The sequence below is a fragment of the Lontra canadensis genome, unplaced genomic scaffold (genome assembly GCF_010015895.1).
Source record: "Lontra canadensis isolate GAN:19392208 unplaced genomic scaffold, GSC_riverotter_1.0 scaffold138, whole genome shotgun sequence".
Lineage (NCBI taxonomy): Eukaryota > Metazoa > Chordata > Mammalia > Carnivora > Mustelidae > Lontra > Lontra canadensis.
The window spans coordinates 260,787-281,058 of NW_022631132.1; the positions used below are offsets into that span (position 1 = coordinate 260,787).

Sequence of the window (20,272 nt, forward strand, 5' to 3'; positions counted from 1 at the left end):
CCCAATAAAATCTAATTTAATTTCATTGGGTTCAGAGAACATAAGTTTTATAATTCTAATACTATTTAAATGTGTTGTAAATTGTTTTGTGGCCCAGAATATGGTCTATTTGGGTAAACCTTATCTGGGCTTGTGAAAATAATGTATGTTCTGTTGTTCATTGAGTGTTCTACAAATTTCTATTAGGTCAAGTTAGTAGACAGTGGGTTTTTTGGTTGTTGTTTATTTGACAGAGAGAGCACAAGTAGGCAGACCTGCAGGCCAAGGGAGTGGGAGAAGCAGGCTCCCTGCTGAGCAAAGAGCTCGAGGTGGGGCTCTATTTTAAGACCTTGGGATCATGACTTGAGCCTGGGATCATGACCTAATCGAAGGCAGATGTTTAACCAAGTGAACCACCCAGGCGCCCCAAGTTGGTAGACAGTATCAAGTCTTATATATCCTTAAAGATTTTCTGTCTACTTTACTATCAATTATTGAAAGGTGTATTGAAGTCTCTAAGTGTGTATTTGTCTATTTTTCATTTATATTCTATCAGTTTTTGTTTCATGTATTTTGAAGCTTTCTTATTAGGTATATAAAAGTTTAGAATTGTATGTCCTCTTGCAAAATCTACCTCTCTCCCTTTCATAATCACAGTATATCCATCTCTGCCTCTGGTAATACTCACTTGTATTTATTTATTATTTTTAAAAAAGATTTATTTAGGGGTGCCTGGGTGGCTCAGTTAGTTAAACATCTAATTTTGGCTCAGGTCATCATCCCAGGGTCCTGGGATCAAGCCCTGCATTGGGCTCCCTGCTCAGTACGAAGCCTGCTTCTTCCTCTCCCACTCTTCCTGCTTGTGCTCCCTCTCTCACTGTGTTTCTCTCTGTCAAATAATAAATAAAATCTTTTAAAAAAGATTTTATTTATTGGGGGGGGGAAATGGGCTGAATTTCAAGTGAAAATCTCAAGCAGATTCTGTGCTGAGCACAGAGCTCAATGTGGGGCTGGATCTCAGAACCCTGAGATCAGAACCTGAGTGGAAACCAAGAGTGGGATGCTCAACTACCTGTGCCACCCAGGTGTCCCTGTAGTACTCACTTTTAATTGGATTGTTTAAGTTTTTGTTGAATTATGAAAGTTTTTCATTCTAGATACTAAACTATAATTAGATATATGATTTGCACATGTCTTCTCCCTTTCTGTGGGTTCTTTTACCACTTTCTTGGTAGTGTCCATTAAGGTACAAAAAGTGTATTTATTTATTTATTTATTTATTTTTTATTTTTTATTATGTTATGTTAGTTGCCATACAGTACATCATTAGTTTTTGATGTAGTGTTCCATGATTCATTATTTGTGTATAACATACAGTATTCATTACAACACATGCCCTCCCTAATCACTGGGCTCACCCATCCCCACACACTGCATCCCCTCTGAAACCTTCAGATTGTTTCCCGGAGTTCATAGTCTCTCTGGTTTGTCTCTCCCTCTGCTTCCCCCCTTTCAGTTTTCCCTTCCTCCCCCTAATGTCCTCCATGCTATTCATTATGTTCCACATATGAGTGAAACCATATGATAATTGTCTTTCAATGTTTGACTTATTTCACTTAGCATAATCCCCTCCAGTTCCATCTATTTTGATGCAAATGGTGGGTATTCATCATTTCTGATGGCTAAGTAATATTCTATTATATATATGAACCACATCTTAAAAATTTTTTATTTTTATTTATTTATTTTTAATTTTTTTAGATGTTTATTTATTTGTCAGAGAGAGAAACTAGATATAACTAGATATAAGTTTATAAATTTTGTTGATCTTTTGAAATCACCCGGTTTGGGGTTCATTGATTTTCTCTATTTTTTCATGTTTTCTATTTCATTGATTTCTGCCCTTATCTTAATAATTCCTTTCTTCTTACTTTTAGTTTAATTTCTTCTAATGTTTCTAGCTCATGAGGATCAAAGCTGGAGTCACTGATCTGAAGCCCTTCTTCTTTTCTTATATATAGGAATTTAGTGCTATAAATTCTCTTCTAAATACAGCTTGGGCTGCATTCCACTGCTTTTGTTATGTTGTTATGTTTTCATTTTCATTGAATTTCTAGTTTCCCTTTTAATGGTTTATAGCAGTGAAATCCAATGATCTATGTAGAATATCTATGCCCAGTAAAGCCCATTTTGAGTCTCAGGGTTTGGGTCACAGATGGGAGGGCTGGTCACATATGTACATCTTATTGATAACTGGCCATGAGCAGGAGACTCGGGACCTCAACAGTGTTGACCCCAACAACAAAACCAGGTTCGCATCATCTATCTTTGTGTTTGTGCAAATGTAATCTTAACAAGATGGCATGGCATGGCCTATTACTCTAGGTGCACACAAAAGAATTATCAGTCCATTGGTATTATATCTTTGGGATGCAGCAAAGGTGGTCCTAAGAAGAAAGTATATAGCGATATAAGCCTTTCTCAAGAAACAAGAAAAGTCTCAAATACACAACCTGACCCTACACCTAAAGGAGTTGGAGAAAGAACAGCAAAGAGAGCCTAAATCCAGCAGCAGAAGAGAAATAATAAAGATCAGAGCAGAATTCAATGAAATAGAAACCAAAAGGATTGTAGACCAGATTAAAAAAAAAAAAAACAAGGAGCTGGTTCTTTGAAAGAACTAATAAGATTGATAAATCCCTGGCCAGACTTCTTAAAAAGAAAAGAGAAGGGACCCAAATTAATAAAATCATGAATGAAAGAGGAGAGATCACAACCAACACCAAAGAAATACAAACAATTTTAAGAACATATTATGAGCAACTATATGCCATCAAATGAGACAATCTGGAAGAAATGGATGCATTCCTAGAGATGTATAAACTACCAAAACTGAATCAGGAAGAAATAGAAAACTTGAACAGACCCATAACCAGCAAGGTTGAAGCAGTAATCAAAAATCTCCCAACAAACAAGAGCCCAGGGTCAGATGGTTTCCCAGGGGAATTCCACCAAACATTTACAGAAGAATTAATACCTATTCTCCTGAAACTGTTCTGAAAAAACAGAAATGGAAGGAAAACTTCCAAACTCATTTTATGAGGCCAGCATTACCTTGATCCCAAAACCAGACAAAGCCCCATCAAAAAGGAGAATTACAGACCAATATCCCTGATGAACATGGATACAAAAATGCTCACCAAAATCCTAGCCAATAGGATCCAACAGTACATTAAAAGAATTATTCACCATGACCAAGCAGAATTTATTCCTGAGCTGCAAAGTTGTTTCAACATCAGCAAATCAATCAACGTGATACATAACATTAGTAAAAGAAAGGACAAGAACCATATGATACTCTCAATAGATGCAGAAAAAGCATTTGACAAAATATAGTATCCTTTTTTGGTTAAAACTTTTCACAGTGTAGGGACAGAGGGTACATACCTCAATATCATAAAAGCCATCTATGAAAAACCCATAGCGAATGTCATTCTCAGTGGGGAAAAACTGAGGGCTTTCCCCCTAAGGTCAGGAACATGGCAGGGATGTCCACTATCACCATTGCTATTCAACACAGTACTGGAAGTCCTGGCCTCAGCAATCAGACAATGAAAAGAAATAAAGGGCATCTGAATTTGTATGGAACCAGAAAAGACCCTGAATAGCCAGAGGAATGTTGAAAAAGAAAAGCAAAGCTGGTGGCATCAGAATTCCAGACTCCAAGCTCTATTACAAAGCCGTAATCAACAAAAGAGTATGGTACTGGCACAAAAACAGAAACATAGATCAATGGAATAGAATAGCAAACCCAGAAACGGACCCTCAACTCTATGGTCAACTAATCTTCAACAAAACAGGAAAGAATGTCCAATGGAGAAAAGACAGTCTCTTCAACAAATGGTGTTGGAAGAATTGGACAGCCACATGCAGAAGAATGAAACTGGACCATTTCCTTACACTACACACAAAAATAGACTCGAAATGGATGAAAGACCTAAATGTGAGACAGGAATCCTTTGGTATTATAAAGAACACTTTGACAGATATGTTCTCATGGCTTGCCTAAGGGTCTATCCTTGTCCTCTTGGAGACACGCAAGGAGAAAACCACCAAACCTGCTATGTTAACTTTTTCCTCCTAACACCCAAATTCCCTATTGCTAACCCTGCCCATTTGAGGTAAAGGTCTCAGTGATGGGGAAGTGAAGGATGATTAGGGATTGGGCACCGTTTGGTCTATAATCACATATAACTAGGAATCATTTGTTTTAATGGAAATTACTCTCTTTTTTGTTAAAAAATATAAAGGATAGACACCTCTGCTTTTTGTAGGCTTGCTTTCTCCTTATTATGTCAACCTCCCCAGATTCTTAAAATAAAATCCAAAGTTTTTACTGTAATATACACAGCTCTATCTGATCTCTCTTAACCTATGACCTCTCTGCCCTCATCTCCTACTGCTCTTTCCCTTCATCCCTCTGCTCTAGTCACCCTGGTGACCTCAAGCTTCATCAAACATACCTCCTGCTTCAGGGCCTTTCCTGTTGTTCTCTTTACCTGGAATGTTCTCAGAAATCCTCATAGCTTACTCCCTCACTTCTTTCATGCCTCTCCTCAAATACTACCACATTAGAGAAGGCCTTCCTGACCATTTGAATAAATTTATATGAATAAATTGCATCTATCTATCTATCTATCTATCTACCTGTCTATTGACATTGAGTGGAGGGGAAGAAGGAAGGTATTTGGAACATGTAAGATTCCTTATTCTCAGCTCTAGAATGTCAGAATGTAGAGGAAATTCTCAATGAAATTCTCAACTTTTCTCTCAGGATTCGAGTATGCAAACATTATATTTAATATCATAAAACTTCTCTTGGGGCACCTGGTGGCTCAGTCGCTAAACATTTGCCTTCGGCTCAGGTCATGATCCCAGGGTGCTGGGATGGAGCCCACATTGGGCTCCCTGCTCAGTGGGAGCCTGCTTCTCCCTCTCCCTCCCTGCTTTTGTTCCCTCTCTCACCATGTCTTTCTTTTTTAAATAAATAAATAAAATATTTTTAAAAAACCTAAAAAGCTTCTCTTATAAAGATGATTTTAGTTTCCTCTTGGAGGTTAGCCCTGTCCAAATTTTTTTTCTTTTTTTCTTTTTTTCTTTTTTATTAGAAATAACAGTTTGTGGAAGAACAGGTACATAATGCAGAAAGAACTAAACTACAAAGTGAGAGTTCTCTGGACTGGAGATAGAGGAGAGAGGGAGGGTGAGGGGTGTGCCGTGACAGCGACAGTGGAAGCCGGTGGCTGTGTCAGATGTCAGGGCAGCTGTGCCAGGAGGGCTCATCAAAATGTCCCCAGGCATAAATTGGCCACATTGGACTGTCTTGCTTGTCTATTTCTATCCTTTATCTACTTTTCCAGGAAAATACCATTGTTTGTATTTTTTTTTTTTTTAGTTGTGAAGCTTAGTGTATATTAAAGACCTTTTTAATCGTCAAATTAGTTAAAAATTTCCCCCTAATTATTGCTTATCTTCTAGCTTTTTGGTGTTTTCTGTCTCTCAGCCATGATTTGTATTATGTGTTCAGTTCTAATAATCCTTTGCTTTGATTACCTCTGCCTCTGATAATGCACTTAGAAGGTCTTGCCCACCCCCCAGATTACAAAAGTGCTCACCTACACTTTCTTCTACTACTTTCATGGTTCAATTTTATTTTTCATGTTTAAATTGTCAGGGAACCTGGAATTTAGTTGGTGAACATTTCTTGAATGCTGATAATGAGCACTCTGTTCCAAGCGCCTTATGTGGATCACCTCATTTGATTGCGCAATAACTCCAGAGGCAGGTTCTAGAAGGTTCTCTGTTTTCACAAATGAGGCAAGGTAGGGACAGGGAGGTTGGGTACTTATTCAAGACCACACAGCTGGCAAAACCTGGCCCATCCATGGTAAAGCTTACACTGGGTTGTGGTAAGAATTATAGTCAGCATGTGTGAAGTTTCTGGAATATTGTAGGTACTCACTAGAAGATAAAGCTTATAATTATGATTGCATAGTCCTCACAAACATAATTTCTGATGGCTGCATATTGAAAAATGGTATATTTTTAAGGCAAGTACATTTCTAAAATATTGTTCCTTCAAAAGCATGTTTAGAATTTCATGGCAACAAAGAAAACCTTTATTCATTCATTTATTTATTTTTAAAGATTTTATTTATTTACTCGAGAGTGAGAGAGAACATGTGAGCAGTGGGGAGGAGGAGAGGGAGAGGGAGAGAGAGAAGCAGACTCCCTGCTGAGGAAGGAGCCCCATCGCAGAGCTCCCTCCCAGGACGAGGGGTCATGACCTGAACTGAAGACAGATTCTCAACCAACTGAGCCACCCAGGTGCCCCATACAACTTTTATTTTAAGGAACAATTGTCATAAAAAGAAATTCTGGAAGAATCTGTATGAATATGTGAAGACTTTCATTGGATAATGAGATTACAATTTTTTTAAAAAATCTTTTTTCTCTCTATAGTCCAGTTTTCAGAAAAATGCGAAAAATAACCACAATGACTCCTATTTTTAAATTTTATTTATTTGTTCATTATTTATTTTAAATTCACTTAGCCAACATATAGCACATTATTAGTTTCAGATACAGTGTTCAACGACTCATTAGTTGCGTATATCACCCAGTGCTTACTTAACACATCACGTGCCCTCCTTAATGTCCATCCCCCAGCTACCCCATCCCCCAACCACCTCCCCTTCAGCAACCCTCAGTTTGTTTCCCAGAATCAAAAGTCTCTCATGGTTTGTCTCCCTCTCTGATTTCTTCCCATTCAGTTTTCCCTCCCTTTCCCTATGATCCTCTGCACTATTTCTTATATTCCACATATGATCACTCCTATTTTTTAAAGGCTATGATAAAATGATACAGCTGCTGTGGAAAACAGGATGGTGGTTCCTTCAGTTAAATATATAGCATTACCATACGATCCCAGATTCCACTCCTAGGTATTTACCCTGAAGAATTCAGAGCAAGGATTCAAAAGATTCTTGTATACCACTGTTCATAGCAACCTTATTCACAATAGCCTAAAGGTGGGAACAATCCAAATGTCCATCAGTAGATGAATGGATAAACAAAATGTGGTGTATACATACAATGGAATAATTACTGTAAAAAGGAAGGAGATTCTGATACAGTGTACAACATGGGTGAATGTTGAAAACATGCTAAGTGAAATAAAACAGACACAAAAAGACAAATACTGTATGATTTCACTTATATGAGGTATGTGGTGAAGGTTGCACAAATTTACGAATGTAGTTAATGTCACTGAATTATACACCTAAAATGGTTAACTGGCAGATTTTTATGTTTTGTATATTTTATTGCAATAAATGGTGACAACAACAAAAGGAGTCAAAATTGGCAACCATCTCATAGAGTGTTGGGCTTAAATGAAATAATTGATGTGAAGTTCTTAATGCAATGACAGGCTTACAGAGAACCCTCAATAAAGGAAGAACAAATGTTTTCCTAATGATTAGAACCATTTAAAGAAGGGAACTAATTTAAAAATTAGGGATGGGATGGGGAGTTTCTTGATAATGGAAGCCAGAAAGACTTAAGTTTCATGTGTAAACAATTCACCTGGACATGGTGTGAAAATGCAGATTCAAATTTAGGTAAATCCTGTGTGGGACCTAAGAGTCTGCATTTCTAACAAGCTCCAGGTGATGCTGATGCTAACAATTTGCCACATTTGGGTAGCTGGGTGCTAGATGATTCTTGGTGGGTGTGGGGGATTGGGCAGAGAGGATGCTGGAGAATGGAGCAATGAATTAGATCTCTGCAGTCCAGTATGGTGGCCAACTCACCACATGTGGCTGTTGAGCACTTGAAATGTTAGTCTGAACTGAGATGGGCTGTGCATGTAAAATACACAAAAATTTATTCTCTAAATAAACTGTGAAATATCTTGGTACTTTTTTACTGATTACATTCCAAAATGATATTATTTTGGATATACTGGGTGGGTTAAGTAAAATATTGTTAAACAAATTTTAAAGGAAAAAAAATTAAGGGCTATGAACGGAAGGTGATCTGGCGGAATCTGAAGGGTGACACAGGGTTAGAAGATTTTCTCCCTTCCCCTGTACCCTGGGGAGAACATGAAGCTGATAGGAAGGATAAATGGAGGGAGAGGTTGGCTGTCCTGAATGGGACAGGGGGAATGAGTAGAGAAGTGAGATTTTGAGAAGCCAGGAGGTAAGGCAAGGTTTATGAGGTATATATACAGTTATGTAAAAGATGGAAAGACAGGAAGGAAACACATAGAAATGTTAATGGTGTTATCTGAGTAGTGGAGATGACTAGAAGGAAACATATAGAGATGTTAATGGTGTTATCTGGGTAGCGGGATGACGTTTCCTTTTTTTTCCTTTTCCTTTTTTTTTTTTCATTTTAGCCTCTTGTTTATGGTTTTCATATTTTCTTTTTCCTTCTACAAAGATAAATAATTTTTTTAATTGGGGAAATGTAGGAGGACCATAAGAGGTAGCAGGGGACACTGACTTCAGCACAGAGGCCACCCTGTAAGAACATGTGACAGAAACATTTACATCCCAAGAATGACAGTATAAGTTTATGTGTATGCACTGAGGAAGGACTAGGAGGAGGCTCTCCACACTGTTAAGAGTATTAGCCTTTGTTTGGGTTTTGGGTGATTTTTACCTTCTTTTTTCTACTTCTGTGTACAGTTTAAATGTATTATAATGACTATGTACTTTTTTAAATCAGAAAAAGAAACCATTCTAATTTTGAAAAATAAGTGTAGACTTCATCACAGAAAAATAATAGTCCCACTATAGTCCATGTTGGTAAAACCACATCTTTGGGCTCTTATTCTCCTGCTGGCGTGGAAGAAGCAAGTGGCAGTATTGTGAACTGCCCACGGAGAGGGCCATGTTGTAGGAAAGCAGGACAGCTTCGAGTGGCCTCTGGCCAACAACCAGCAAGAAACTGAAGCCCTCAGTGCTACAGCTGCAAGGAAGTGAATTTCACAACAACCTGGGTGTGCTTAGAAGCGAATTCTTCCCTAATCGTCTTGAGATAAACACACCTTGATTGCGTCTCCTGAGACCTAGAGCCCAGGACCCTGTTAAGTCCTGTCTGGATTCCTGATCTGCAGAAACTGGAAGACAATAAATGTGTGGTTTTCAGCTGCTAACTTTGTGGCAAAGTTTTTTATGCAGCAATAGAAAACATATATCCTTCCACCAGTGGTGTATGAGAATTTGAGATGCTTTCCGCCAAACCCCTTGTACTGTCAGTCCTTTTAACTTTGGCCATGTTAGTGGGTGTGTATTGTGATTTTAATTTTCTAGATGACTAATAATGTTGAACACTTACTCATATGCTTATATGTCATTTAGATATACTCTTTTACGAAGTGCCTCTCAAGTATTTTCCGCATTAAAAAAATTGAGTTGTCTTTTTTTTTACATGTATGCAGACTTAAGAAAAATTTTTTCATCATTGGAGTAGAATTGACATACAATGTTATATTAGTTTCAGGTGTACAACATAGGGATTCAACAATTCTGTATGTTATGCAATGCTCACCATGATAAGTGTACTTACCATCTGTCACCATACAACGTTATGACAAAGTTATTGACTATATTTCCTATGCTGTACTTTTCATCTCCGTGACTTACTCATTTCATAACAGGAAGCTCGTACCTCTTAACACCCTTCACCTATTTCTCCCATTCCCCTCTCCCCTCTCCTCTGGTAACCACCAGTTTTGTTCTCTATATTTATGAGTCTTTGGGTTTTTTTTTTTACATCCACATATAAGTGAAATCATATGTTAGTTGTCTTTCTCTGATTGTTTCACTTAGCATAAAACCCTTTAGAGCCATCCATATTGTCACAAATGGCAAGATCACATTCTTTTTTATGGCTGAATAATATTCTACTGTGTGTATATGTGTATGTATGTGCACACATACATACATACTGAGTTGCCTATCTTTTTATTGCAAGTTTAGGAGTTCCTTATTTATACAGGATATGAGATTTTGTAGGTTACATGGATTAGAAGTCTGTTTTCCCAACCTGTAGCTTGCCTTTTCACTGTCTTAGTTATGTCTTTTATAATAAATAAAAATATTCTCAATTTTATTTATTTTTTTGCTCATTTTTACTTTTATTGAGATAAAATAGACATAATATTGTATCAGTGATGTAAACTTCACCTTAATTAATAAAAAAGATTTCTTCTGGCTCCAAATACAACACGCTTTTTTTTTCTTTTTTAAATTATTTATTTGACAGATAGAGATCACAAGTAGGCAGAGAGGCGGGGGGTGGGGGGAAAGCAGACTCCCTGCTGAGCAGAGCCCCGGATGTGGGGCTCAATCTCAGGACCCTGGGATCATGACCTGAGCCAAAGGCAGAGGCTTTAACCCACTGAGCCACCCAGCAGCCCCACAACACTCTTTTCATTCGTTAAGACTAAGTGTTTCTCTTGGGAGAGTAGAAAGAGGAAAACATGTTTTGGTTCAACATAAATGAGAACTTCCTAACAGTTATCCAGTAGCTTAATGGGCTGACTTGTAATGTTTCCTTGTACTGGAAGTATTCTAGCAGAGACTGGGTAACTGCACATAATGAATATTATAGAAGATACCTCTAAGTATCTCTCCAACTTGACGATTCCAGGATTCTATCCTCTTGAATATCTCCTGGAAAGATAAGAATTCAGGCATAACACAAGACAGAGTATAATCAAGTACTGGTCTGTGAGACAGAGACTATAAATAGAAGGTAATTAAAAAGGAAAATGGCCAACTTTGATAATGAGGATTAGATCTTTTTTATGTTGTTTTAGAAAAATGTTGAAAACAAACTAAGCAATCAAATAGAAAATGTGCTAAGTAAAAGTATGGTATGTGTTTATGTTTCTACAAATACTCCTTTTAATGCATCTATTGTAGAACTTTAAAAATAAGTCATCTGGCTGCCTGGGTGGCTCAGTTGGTTAAGCGACTGCCTTCGGCCCAGGTCAGGATCCTTGAGTCCCGGGATCAAGTCCCGCATGGGGCTCCCAGCTCCATGGGGAGTCTGCTTCTCCCTCTGACCTTCTCCCCTCTCATGCTCTCTCTCACTCTCAAATAAATAAAGAAAATCTTTTAAAAAAATAAGTCATCTGAAAATGAAACTGCTTTTAACAAAGTTTTCGTGGGTAGTCAGTGAGATTAGCTGGTGGTGGCAATGGCTGAGGAGGCAAAAGTGCAGTCTTGTAGGAAAGTTAAGACAGTGATTTGCTCACAGAGAAAGCCTTAATTCTATAAAGTTCAGTGACTTGGATGTGAGAGACAGGACCAGGACACAGCTGGAGACATAATATTCACATGGAGAATACAGTTCTTCCAAGTAAGAAGGACTCTAAGCTACAGCCCTTTTTGGCTGGAAGGGAGTGCTTTGCTGAGATGTAAACTGAAGGGAATTCGCATTTCAGAAGGCATGTACATGTTTTTTATATTATCTATTTTTAGTAAGAAAGTTTCTGAGGGTAATGAGGGTACTATTAAAGTTGAGAGCAGGATAGATGACAGTTAAGAGCCTAAGCTCTGAAGTCAGACCTAAATTTGAGTCCCAGCCCTGCCAATACTGAGTTACTCTTTTAAGACCTCAGTTTTCTTATCAAAGGGGAAAATAATAGTACCTATCTCATGGAGTAGTTGTCTGCACATGAAGCTCTCGGCACTGTCCTTGGTAAGCATTCCACATCAGGTAATATGTGTGCTGCCTGAAGAAATTTTTTAATGGGAGGAAAAACCTAAGTATTAACTAAGACGAGAAAAATCTTTTTGGACCAAAGTACTCCAAATATTTATTAATTCAACAATAATTTAGGGTCATTGCCTTGCATTGACCCACTTTTACTTACACTCAACACGCGCACTGCGTTATTTCATATTCTCGCGTGATTATGGAACCTTCGCGTCTCCCGTGATTATGGAACCTTCGTGTCTCGCGTGATTATGGAACCTTCGCGTGAGCGGCTTAAAAATCAAATGTAGCCCATTGGTCAACAGAATTACCCAGAGTGCTTTGCAAACATTCCTTCCGGTCCCCAGGTGCTGGAGCCAGAAAGCGGACGTCGGGCTTGCTCGTCATTTTCTGGCTGATTGTGAGGTATGGATTTATTTGGACTCCCCCGTTAGCTTTTCTACTCTTTAGATTCGTGATCTCTAAGTTTTTACAGTCTCCGTTTCCAATCTGTTTTTTCTTCCCCTGTGTGCTTTGAGTACAGAGCCTGAGTCTGATTCCTCAGCCCCAAATACCTGGCGCCCATTCGCTGCCACGGTTTATTTACTTGATCTTTATTTTCTTTCCGCCTTAGAGCACCTCATTAAATACCGTTCACTCCTTTCCCTCGTTTTCCTACTTTTAAGTTCTCTGCCCCGCCCCCTCACTTTCCCTCCTTTTTCGTACTTTGCGCGCAGGCGTCCCGCTCCACCCATTCACTACGTTTGCCCCGCCCTTCGCGTCGCTCTTAGGTTGGCTGCCGGCTAGCTTCTTAACCCCCGCCCCTTTCTTAGCCCTCGTACGCACGTGGTGGGTGGTGACAAGGTAACCAGGCGACATCTCTGCCCCCGACTGGCGAGTATGTGAGCTGCAGAAGCTGCCAAATTCTCACGCCTTAGCTCTCTCTCCCTACACCTCCTAAAAGGTTGCCGTTTCTGTGTCTTTGCACCCGAAGCCGGCTCGACATCCCCCATTAAGACCCCTGTCGTTCCCACCTCTCATTTCGCGCCTTCTTTTTTAGGCTTTGAGGAGGTGGTGTTGGAATGCCTGTGCCACCGTTGCCGGGGCGACGACTTGGTTACTTCCGTTGGTCTCAATGCTTCCGGGTTGGCATTGCGGTGGCGTTTCCGACTGTGGGAGCCTCGGCTTCCCAGTCGTCCGATGAGCCCGAGCAGGTGAGGGGGAGCTCCTGGACTTCCAGGCAGGGGAGCGGGGCTGGGCCGCGCCAGGCCGCGCGGGGCCGGGCTGGCCTGGTTCCCGGCCTGGGAGGGGCTTAACGGTCCTTTGATCTCTCTCTCCCCTCAGCTGAGTCCCTTCCCTGTCTTTCACTCTTCTGGCATCGGTGGTTTTACTTCTTCGATTGAACCCTGCTTCCTCGACCCCCTTGGGAGGCCGCCTTCTTCAGGCGCCTCCCTTCTCTCCACGAACTCGTTCTGACAGCCGAGGAACTGGCAAGATCCTGCTACCCAGAGGGTGAATGGGTATCTTTCCTGGAATAATCCTAATTTTTCTAAGGGTGAAGTTTGCAACGGCGGCCGTGATTATAAGCGGAGTAAGCAAACACCTCCATTGTGTTAGTGTGAGGGATGCTGTTTAAAGATGCTCCCCTTCAGTTTCTACCCCCTGCCACTCCTTGAGGTCAAGGCATTGAAGGCATCTATTAAAATGCAGTTCAGCTAACTAATGGGGATGACAGCCATTATCAGCATGAATTAGATTCTCAGACAAGGTAACGGCAGGGACGTTTGTAGTTCTCTGTTGGTGTTTTCTTGGTTTTTCCAGGCTAGGTATGCTTGGAGTTATTTTGAACTCTTGTCTTCATTCTCTACATCATCAAATTCCTTTGTGTTTTCATTTTAGAAGTTTATCTCTAACCTTATTGCCAACAAACATGTTGTCTGCTTTTACTTTGTCTGCTTTACTTCATACCATCCTAAGCAAGTTTCCTTGCCTCTCTCATTTGTAATCCACTGCTTGCTGCAGCCCTAGTAGCCTAACTAAAATGTGGATATCCTCATGTCCTGTCCCTGTTCAAAAACTTACAGTATCCCTCTCACCATTTTGGCTTTAAGGTTTTCAGTGTAACCTTTTCCTTGACGTACTTCTTGTCTGATAATTGTTTCAGTCTGTTAAGGGAATTCTCTGTTCCCATTAGGTTCCCCTCTTCCTTCTCAGAGCAAACTGTACTAATGCCTGCCTCAAAATGCTGTGCTTTTTCCATATTTGTGTCTCTGTTCATCCGGTTTTCCTCCTCCACCCTCCCTTATCTACACCTATACCTGATTCTACCTGCACTCTGGGAAGGCCCATTTTAAGCCTCACCTCCAGAAGCCTTTCAGATTATTCAGGCGCATGCTGATTGTCTCCTTTTCCATACTCCTGCTCTTGTAGTTTGTACTATATAATTTAGTACTTATTTTTTCTCTAATGAACTACTTTGATTTCTTCTGCCAGCCTATAAGCTATTGAAAGGCAAGTACTATATTTCGTACAACTTTATCCCCACCCCAGTGTCCTTGATTATCCAGGAAAGATAAGTCGAATGATAGATACTGTCCCATGTTAGAACCTATGTTTATTTTTTTAACATGACGTTTATATCCATAGCATGTTGCAGGTTTGGGCATTTAGTATGGCTTCAATAAATATTTGCTTCTCTCTGCATTATTACCTCCCAAGCCTGAGAATCTGTAATGCCCACTCTTTTTTAAAGGAGAAGGTGAGAAAAGTACCCAGATTTATCTGACCAGATATTTGGAATAGCATAGTGCTATGTAACTTGTGTTCTAAGACATTCTTCTCACTCTTTAAGCCGTCAGATTTTCCTTAGACTTCAGAACACATGTTTGCATTTTAAAGACATTTTTCATTGGCTGCTTTATGTGATGAATATTTAAAGTAGTATATTTCTGTTTTAAGACAGATGTGACTTCTTTCCTTTTACCCATATCTGGGGATAGCCCCCAGAAGTAAAAATCATTTTTAGCATGCTTAAGGTCTTTCACACAAGTAATTCTCTACAAAAAGGCAAGGGAAGAGAATTAGAGAATCTCTGAGGATGAGTAAAAACAAGATGTTGTGTACAAATTATGTAGCATTGCTCAGGTCTAGCAAGTTAACTTTCTAATTTGTCACATAATCTTTTTCATACACACTGCCTACATAGATAAAGGACATTTCACTAGAATCAACCAAGTATTTACCCAATTCTGTGCAAGGCTTATGAAAAGTACTCTGAGACATGGTGTTTGCCTTCAGGGATCTTACCTAGTTAAGAGAGAAAATAACATGGGGCAACTAGAAGAGAAACCTCATCCTGTGTGCCTGAAATTAAGATATAGAAGGGGGTAAATGAAGGTTCAAAAAACATTGCACAACCGTGGAATAGATATAACATGGCATGCATGCATGTATACGGCCTTATGTAAAAGACTTAGAGGTTTTAGCTGACATTTTAATGATTTCAGTAGCGTAATATGGCCTCCGCAGAAGTGACTGCAATTTTCAGCTGTAGTAAATGACATACAATGTAGTGAATAATGAAAATTATTGTGGATGTTTACACTGAGAAAGGTGAGATGTAGGAGAACATGATAGTTGTCTTGCTGTCTTTAAATACTTGAAGAACCCCAATAGGGAAAAATAATAGTTTAATATTACCTCCCCAAATGGGTGAAAACTAGAGCAAAGCAGACTTTTGGCTCAGTATGAAGAAATAATGTCTAAAAACAGACCTAATTAAAGCTATAAAGGACTTTTTTGTAACAAGATTCTTTCCTAACATGGAGGAAAGGGTATTTTACTGACAGATGGGGGAGTGGTAGCAGTGTTGAATTTGGCCAGTGGTATCTAGACTTTTGGATTTTATGGACCAATAACATTTAAGTGAAAGTGTGGGGGAGGAGGCACAAATTCAGGTAGGTAGTCTTATTTTGCTAAGAAGAATACTAAAAAATCAACTACCAACTGCATTTAATACAGGAAAGGTGATTTTAAAAATTCTCCAGGAGGAAGAACATGATTTCCTAATATATAGTCCTTTAAATCAAACACATTCGGCTGAAGAAAAAAGCACTATGTGCTCTTATTTTCTTCATTTCACCTCAATTGTGAAAACTTCATTAAAGAACCACTGGGCTGACTGATCTAAAATTCTGTTCCCTACTATGGTTCTGCCCCCTGCCTTTAACTGATTTATTATTGGTCCCTGAACCCTGGGAACATCCTCCTTATTGAAAGTCTGGGTGGCAGGTAGTAAAGTTCTGATAGAGGCTTTCTCTGTAATGAGATGAGTGGAAAGAAATTGTAAAAAGAAAGCTTTCAGAGAGAAGCATAGCAGCCATTTGAAATGCTTGACTATTTTGGTAAATCTCTAAATTGTTGGGTTGGGGGAATGCCCTCTCCATTGACTAAGTGAGGGGATATGCCCTGGTCCTTGCTTTTCTGTGCTTACCCTCTCACCATGTGTGTCATGTTTTACTATCAATTGTAATAAAATGTGCTCATAGCTGAAAATGTTAGTGAAATAATATTTAGTACTTAAGACTCATTTCAGACTGCAGCTGGTATTTGAAGTGCCTAGTCCTACTTTGCTTTTTAGAATTTCTTTCAACAACTTTCCTCCAAAAAAGCTATCTGTTCCAGACTCTGTATATCAGATGGACTGGCTGATCACACTATGCTTAAAGGAAGTGTCCATAATTATTTTTGTGGCCTCTTACTAAAATATTTGTCTGCATGTTTACTGTCCTCTTTGGGAAGTTGTTCATGTGTGCTTATTTACAGAGCTTTCCTTTTGTGGAAATAAAGCAAACCTTGTCTTTCTTAAAAAGAGACTGTGATTCAATGGTGCTAACCTCAGATTGGGCAGTGGGGGTGGTGGGCAGCAAGTAATATCTGTTAAAATATAAATTTGAGTACTTTCCAAAATGTAGTAATGATAATAGCTAATAGTTGAACTAGAGGGTGCCTGGCTGGCTCAGTTGGAAAACGTGTGACCCTTGATCTTGGAATTGTGGGTTCTAACCCATGTTGGGTGTAGAGATTGCTAAAAAAAAAAGTAAACTTAAAAAAAATAATATTTGCACTGGGTGCCAGGTACTTTTCCAGGTATTTTACATGTATCACTTAATTTTCACAACAACCCTATAAGATAGTGTTTATTATCATCCCCATTTTATGGTTCAGAAAACACAGGCATGGAGTAGTTAAGTGACTTGGTCACAGAGCTAGTAAGTATTAGTGTCAGGATTTGAACCTAGGCAGTCTGACTTCTGAGTCTTTATTCCTGACCATAAAGCACTTGAGGATGTATTTAAAATTCAGTAGCATACATACTGTGAAGTTCTGGAAAAGGAATAATTTAAAAGAAATCTCAGAGTCCATCTTTTTTTTTTTTTTTTTTTGTATTTGTTACAACCTTTTAATGTAGAATGTGACTTGAGCACTACATCTCCACTCACGGAACTTGTGGAGTTACTTCTCCAACAGCTTTACAACAGGCCTAAGTAGGCCGAGAATGTCGCTACTCTAAACAACACTCCTCTTTGGAAAACAAGCCCTATACACGGTTACTCCCATCCGGTTGGTTAAACTACTAGTTTCTAGAGGCCTGGTACATGCAGCTGGTAACTACCTCAGAGTCCATCTTAAAAGAGATTACTTCCAGCTGGACCAGGATTTAGTAGGTGATGCATGGAACAGTAGTAGATCTTAAAGTGTGGAAGCACCAGCATTATTTGGAAATTTGCATATTCTCAGGCCAAACCCAGGGCACTAATCAGAAAATATGAGGGTGAGGCCCAACACTCTATGTTTTAATTCACCTTCTAGATCATTTTGGTGCACCTTAAATTTGAAAACCACTGATCTAAAGGGCAGAGCTATGGAAAAAAAATCCAAGAGAGAAATAGCAGAGAGTGGCAGGAAAAACAAAAATGAAAAGATTGAAGATGACAGGTGTAATGGGGGTGGGATGGGGAAGAAGGAAAGGGAGCTGGGAGTAGAAATACATTGTTAAGGAGTCTGAACATCAAAGAAAAACCATATTTGAATGTATGTGCTTTAAAAGGCCAGGGAAAAAGAAATTTACTAGTTGAGTGTACGTTAAATGTCAGAGAGAAGAGAGACATTCATATTTTCAGTCCTCTGGGAACCAGAAGGAAGATGAAAAAGTACTTAGCTTGGGCTTTGAGGGGAGAAATTGTGTATAGCTAGAAGTAGTTAGATGAACTAAAACCCTGACGTTTAGTGGAGAGATGAGAGGGCTAAGAACGTGAGAGGGGAGTGGTGTCAGCCTTTGCTTTGCACCTATTCAAAGTAACAGAATACCATGAACTGCTTTTATGAGATGCCTCTGCCTATATAGTTTGAACACCAGGTTCCTTCACTTGTAATTCTCTAGTTGAATGTTTAAGTTGGTTGTGCTGGATGGACTGAAAACTCTTCTTTGGGTGGGGACATGATAAAATTAAAGAAACTGGAGAGAATGAAGGGCACAAGTTGATCTTTGAGGGAATTGCACGCCTACCCATACAGAGTGGCAGTAAAGAACACATTCATGATCATCCAGCACATAAAACAGGATTCCTCATTTTGTTTCATTCCACTTGGTAGGGTTTTTCCTCCACATCTGTTTTATTTGTCAATTTTGTTGGTATAAATAATGTGATCAGACACTAACAAATGCTCCTCACTCTTGTGCCTTGTTCTGATCTGTGTTTATTTTTAGCACCAGAAAAGTGCCACTGTAAGCCATGAGATGTCTGGTCTGAATTGGAAACCCTTTGTATATGGCGGCCTTGCCTCTATTGTTGCTGAGTTTGGTAAGAATGTGAAAACTGACAAATCTGCTTCTATGGTATAGATGGTAGCTTATGGTGACAGTTATTTTTGGTGAAAACTAGAGAAAAAGTGAAAAGAAGCTTATTATATTTGTTTTAAAAACTATCATCTTTAAGCCATCAAGTAATATTTTCTGAGAAAGTACTACAAATGGTATGGTGAATGAAATTAAGAAAAGTTGAACTTAAGAAGCTCTTTTGATAGTTTAGTGATTTGTTTATTTTCTCTAGACTTAAGTAATATGAAAAGATAAAGGGAGTTAGTTAATACAGGGGTCTCTGCTAAATTTTTGTACTAATGGTCTTTCCTTAATGCTAAGTTGTTTATAACTTTCTTAGTAAGTATCCAAAGTTCTTTTTTCAAACCTCCGTTAGATTTTGGAAGAAAATTGACTAATAAAATCAAACTAGATTCTTTGCTATTTGATTTTAATTTTGAAATATCTATAGATTGTGTTTTCTCATTTTACAAATTTTCTCTCTCTTAAACTATTCTTACGTCACTCTAATCCATTAATCTTTGTTGATTTCCTTGACAAATACTGTGTTGGTGCGATATTAAGGTCATCAGTGACCAGAGCTACATAATCACCTTGTTAGTTTTAGACTTCGAAATATTCCCTGGAACTTATTTTGTCAACGTAATCACCACTTCTGTATGTTGATTTACTAAAAGAAGTTGGTTAAAGAAATTTCCTAAGCACTGTGCTGGTATTAGTCCCAACTTACCTGGGAACCAAGATGAGTAGACCAAATAGGATTTTGCCATTATCTTTCATAATATTAAGGAACTATTTGTTTCTTGTAAACAAAAAAAAAAAAAGAAAAAAAAGCCACAAAACTTTCTAATAGTATATAAGGGTGCCTGGAAGAGCAGTCCCATTTTTTCTTACCTTTGTTGTGAAAATTTGGGGAGATTTTATGAAGGAGAAGTAGAGAGATGAGATGGTGGGCAGAGGAAGAGACAAATGCCAAATTGTATGTTACAGATGAATAAAACATCATTTAAATTATTTTGTATTTATAGTATATTAGGATCATCTTAAAGCACTTTATTATATCACAGTTTCAATTATACTGTGGGTCAGTCCTACTGCCTAGATACAGTACAGTGTATTTTACTTTACCACATACAACTCTTCTGACAGTGGTACTTCTAGCAGAGATACCCCCATTGTATTATAAGGAGGACTTTGTCTTATGTTTTAAAATTGTCATTGACTTAAATTCGGCCAAAATTTTAACTGTGAGTCTTTGGAAAACCTTATAAATCAGTGTGTTCCTTTATAGGAACGTTCCCTGTGGACCTGACCAAAACGCGACTTCAAGTTCAAGGCCAAAGCATTGATGTTCGCTTTAAAGAGATAAAATACCGGGGAATGTTTCATGCCTTGTTCCGCATCTATAAAGAAGAAGGTGTATTGGCTCTGTATTCTGGGTGAGAGTGGATTCTTTCCTTCATGAAGGGAAATACTTTTTAAGAAGCCATTTATTTCAGCTGTCTGATAGTGTGTGCCCTTCATATTCACCATACCAATTTGTAATTCAATATTGACATGCCAGTTTATATTCCACTTGCTTACAGGTCTTGAGCTTTGGATTTTGTGTTCATCTGGCTTTAAGTGATACGTTTT

General features: G+C 38.7%; 1 protein-coding gene across 5 annotated transcripts in view; it reads left to right on the top strand.

Moving 5' to 3' along the window:
* The first annotated feature begins 12,122 nt into the window (after positions 1–12,122).
* Positions 12,123–20,272, top strand: part of SLC25A14 (solute carrier family 25 member 14) — a 58,072-nt gene continuing 49,922 nt past the window's right edge. Inside the window, exons 1-4 of one of the 5 annotated variants that reach the window (XM_032843368.1) lie at positions 12,123–12,183; positions 12,818–12,971; positions 18,527–18,620; positions 19,929–20,076. In XM_032843368.1, coding sequence (XP_032699259.1) covers positions 12,840–12,971; positions 18,527–18,620; positions 19,929–20,076 — 374 coding nt within the window. In that variant the 5' untranslated portion in view covers positions 12,123–12,183; positions 12,818–12,839. Of the gene's footprint in view, positions 12,184–12,598; positions 12,722–12,817; positions 12,972–13,101; positions 13,349–18,526; positions 18,621–19,928; positions 20,077–20,272 lie in introns of those variants that run through there. The other 4 variants (XM_032843367.1, XR_004380936.1, XM_032843366.1 and 1 more) reach the window with 4 other exon arrangements.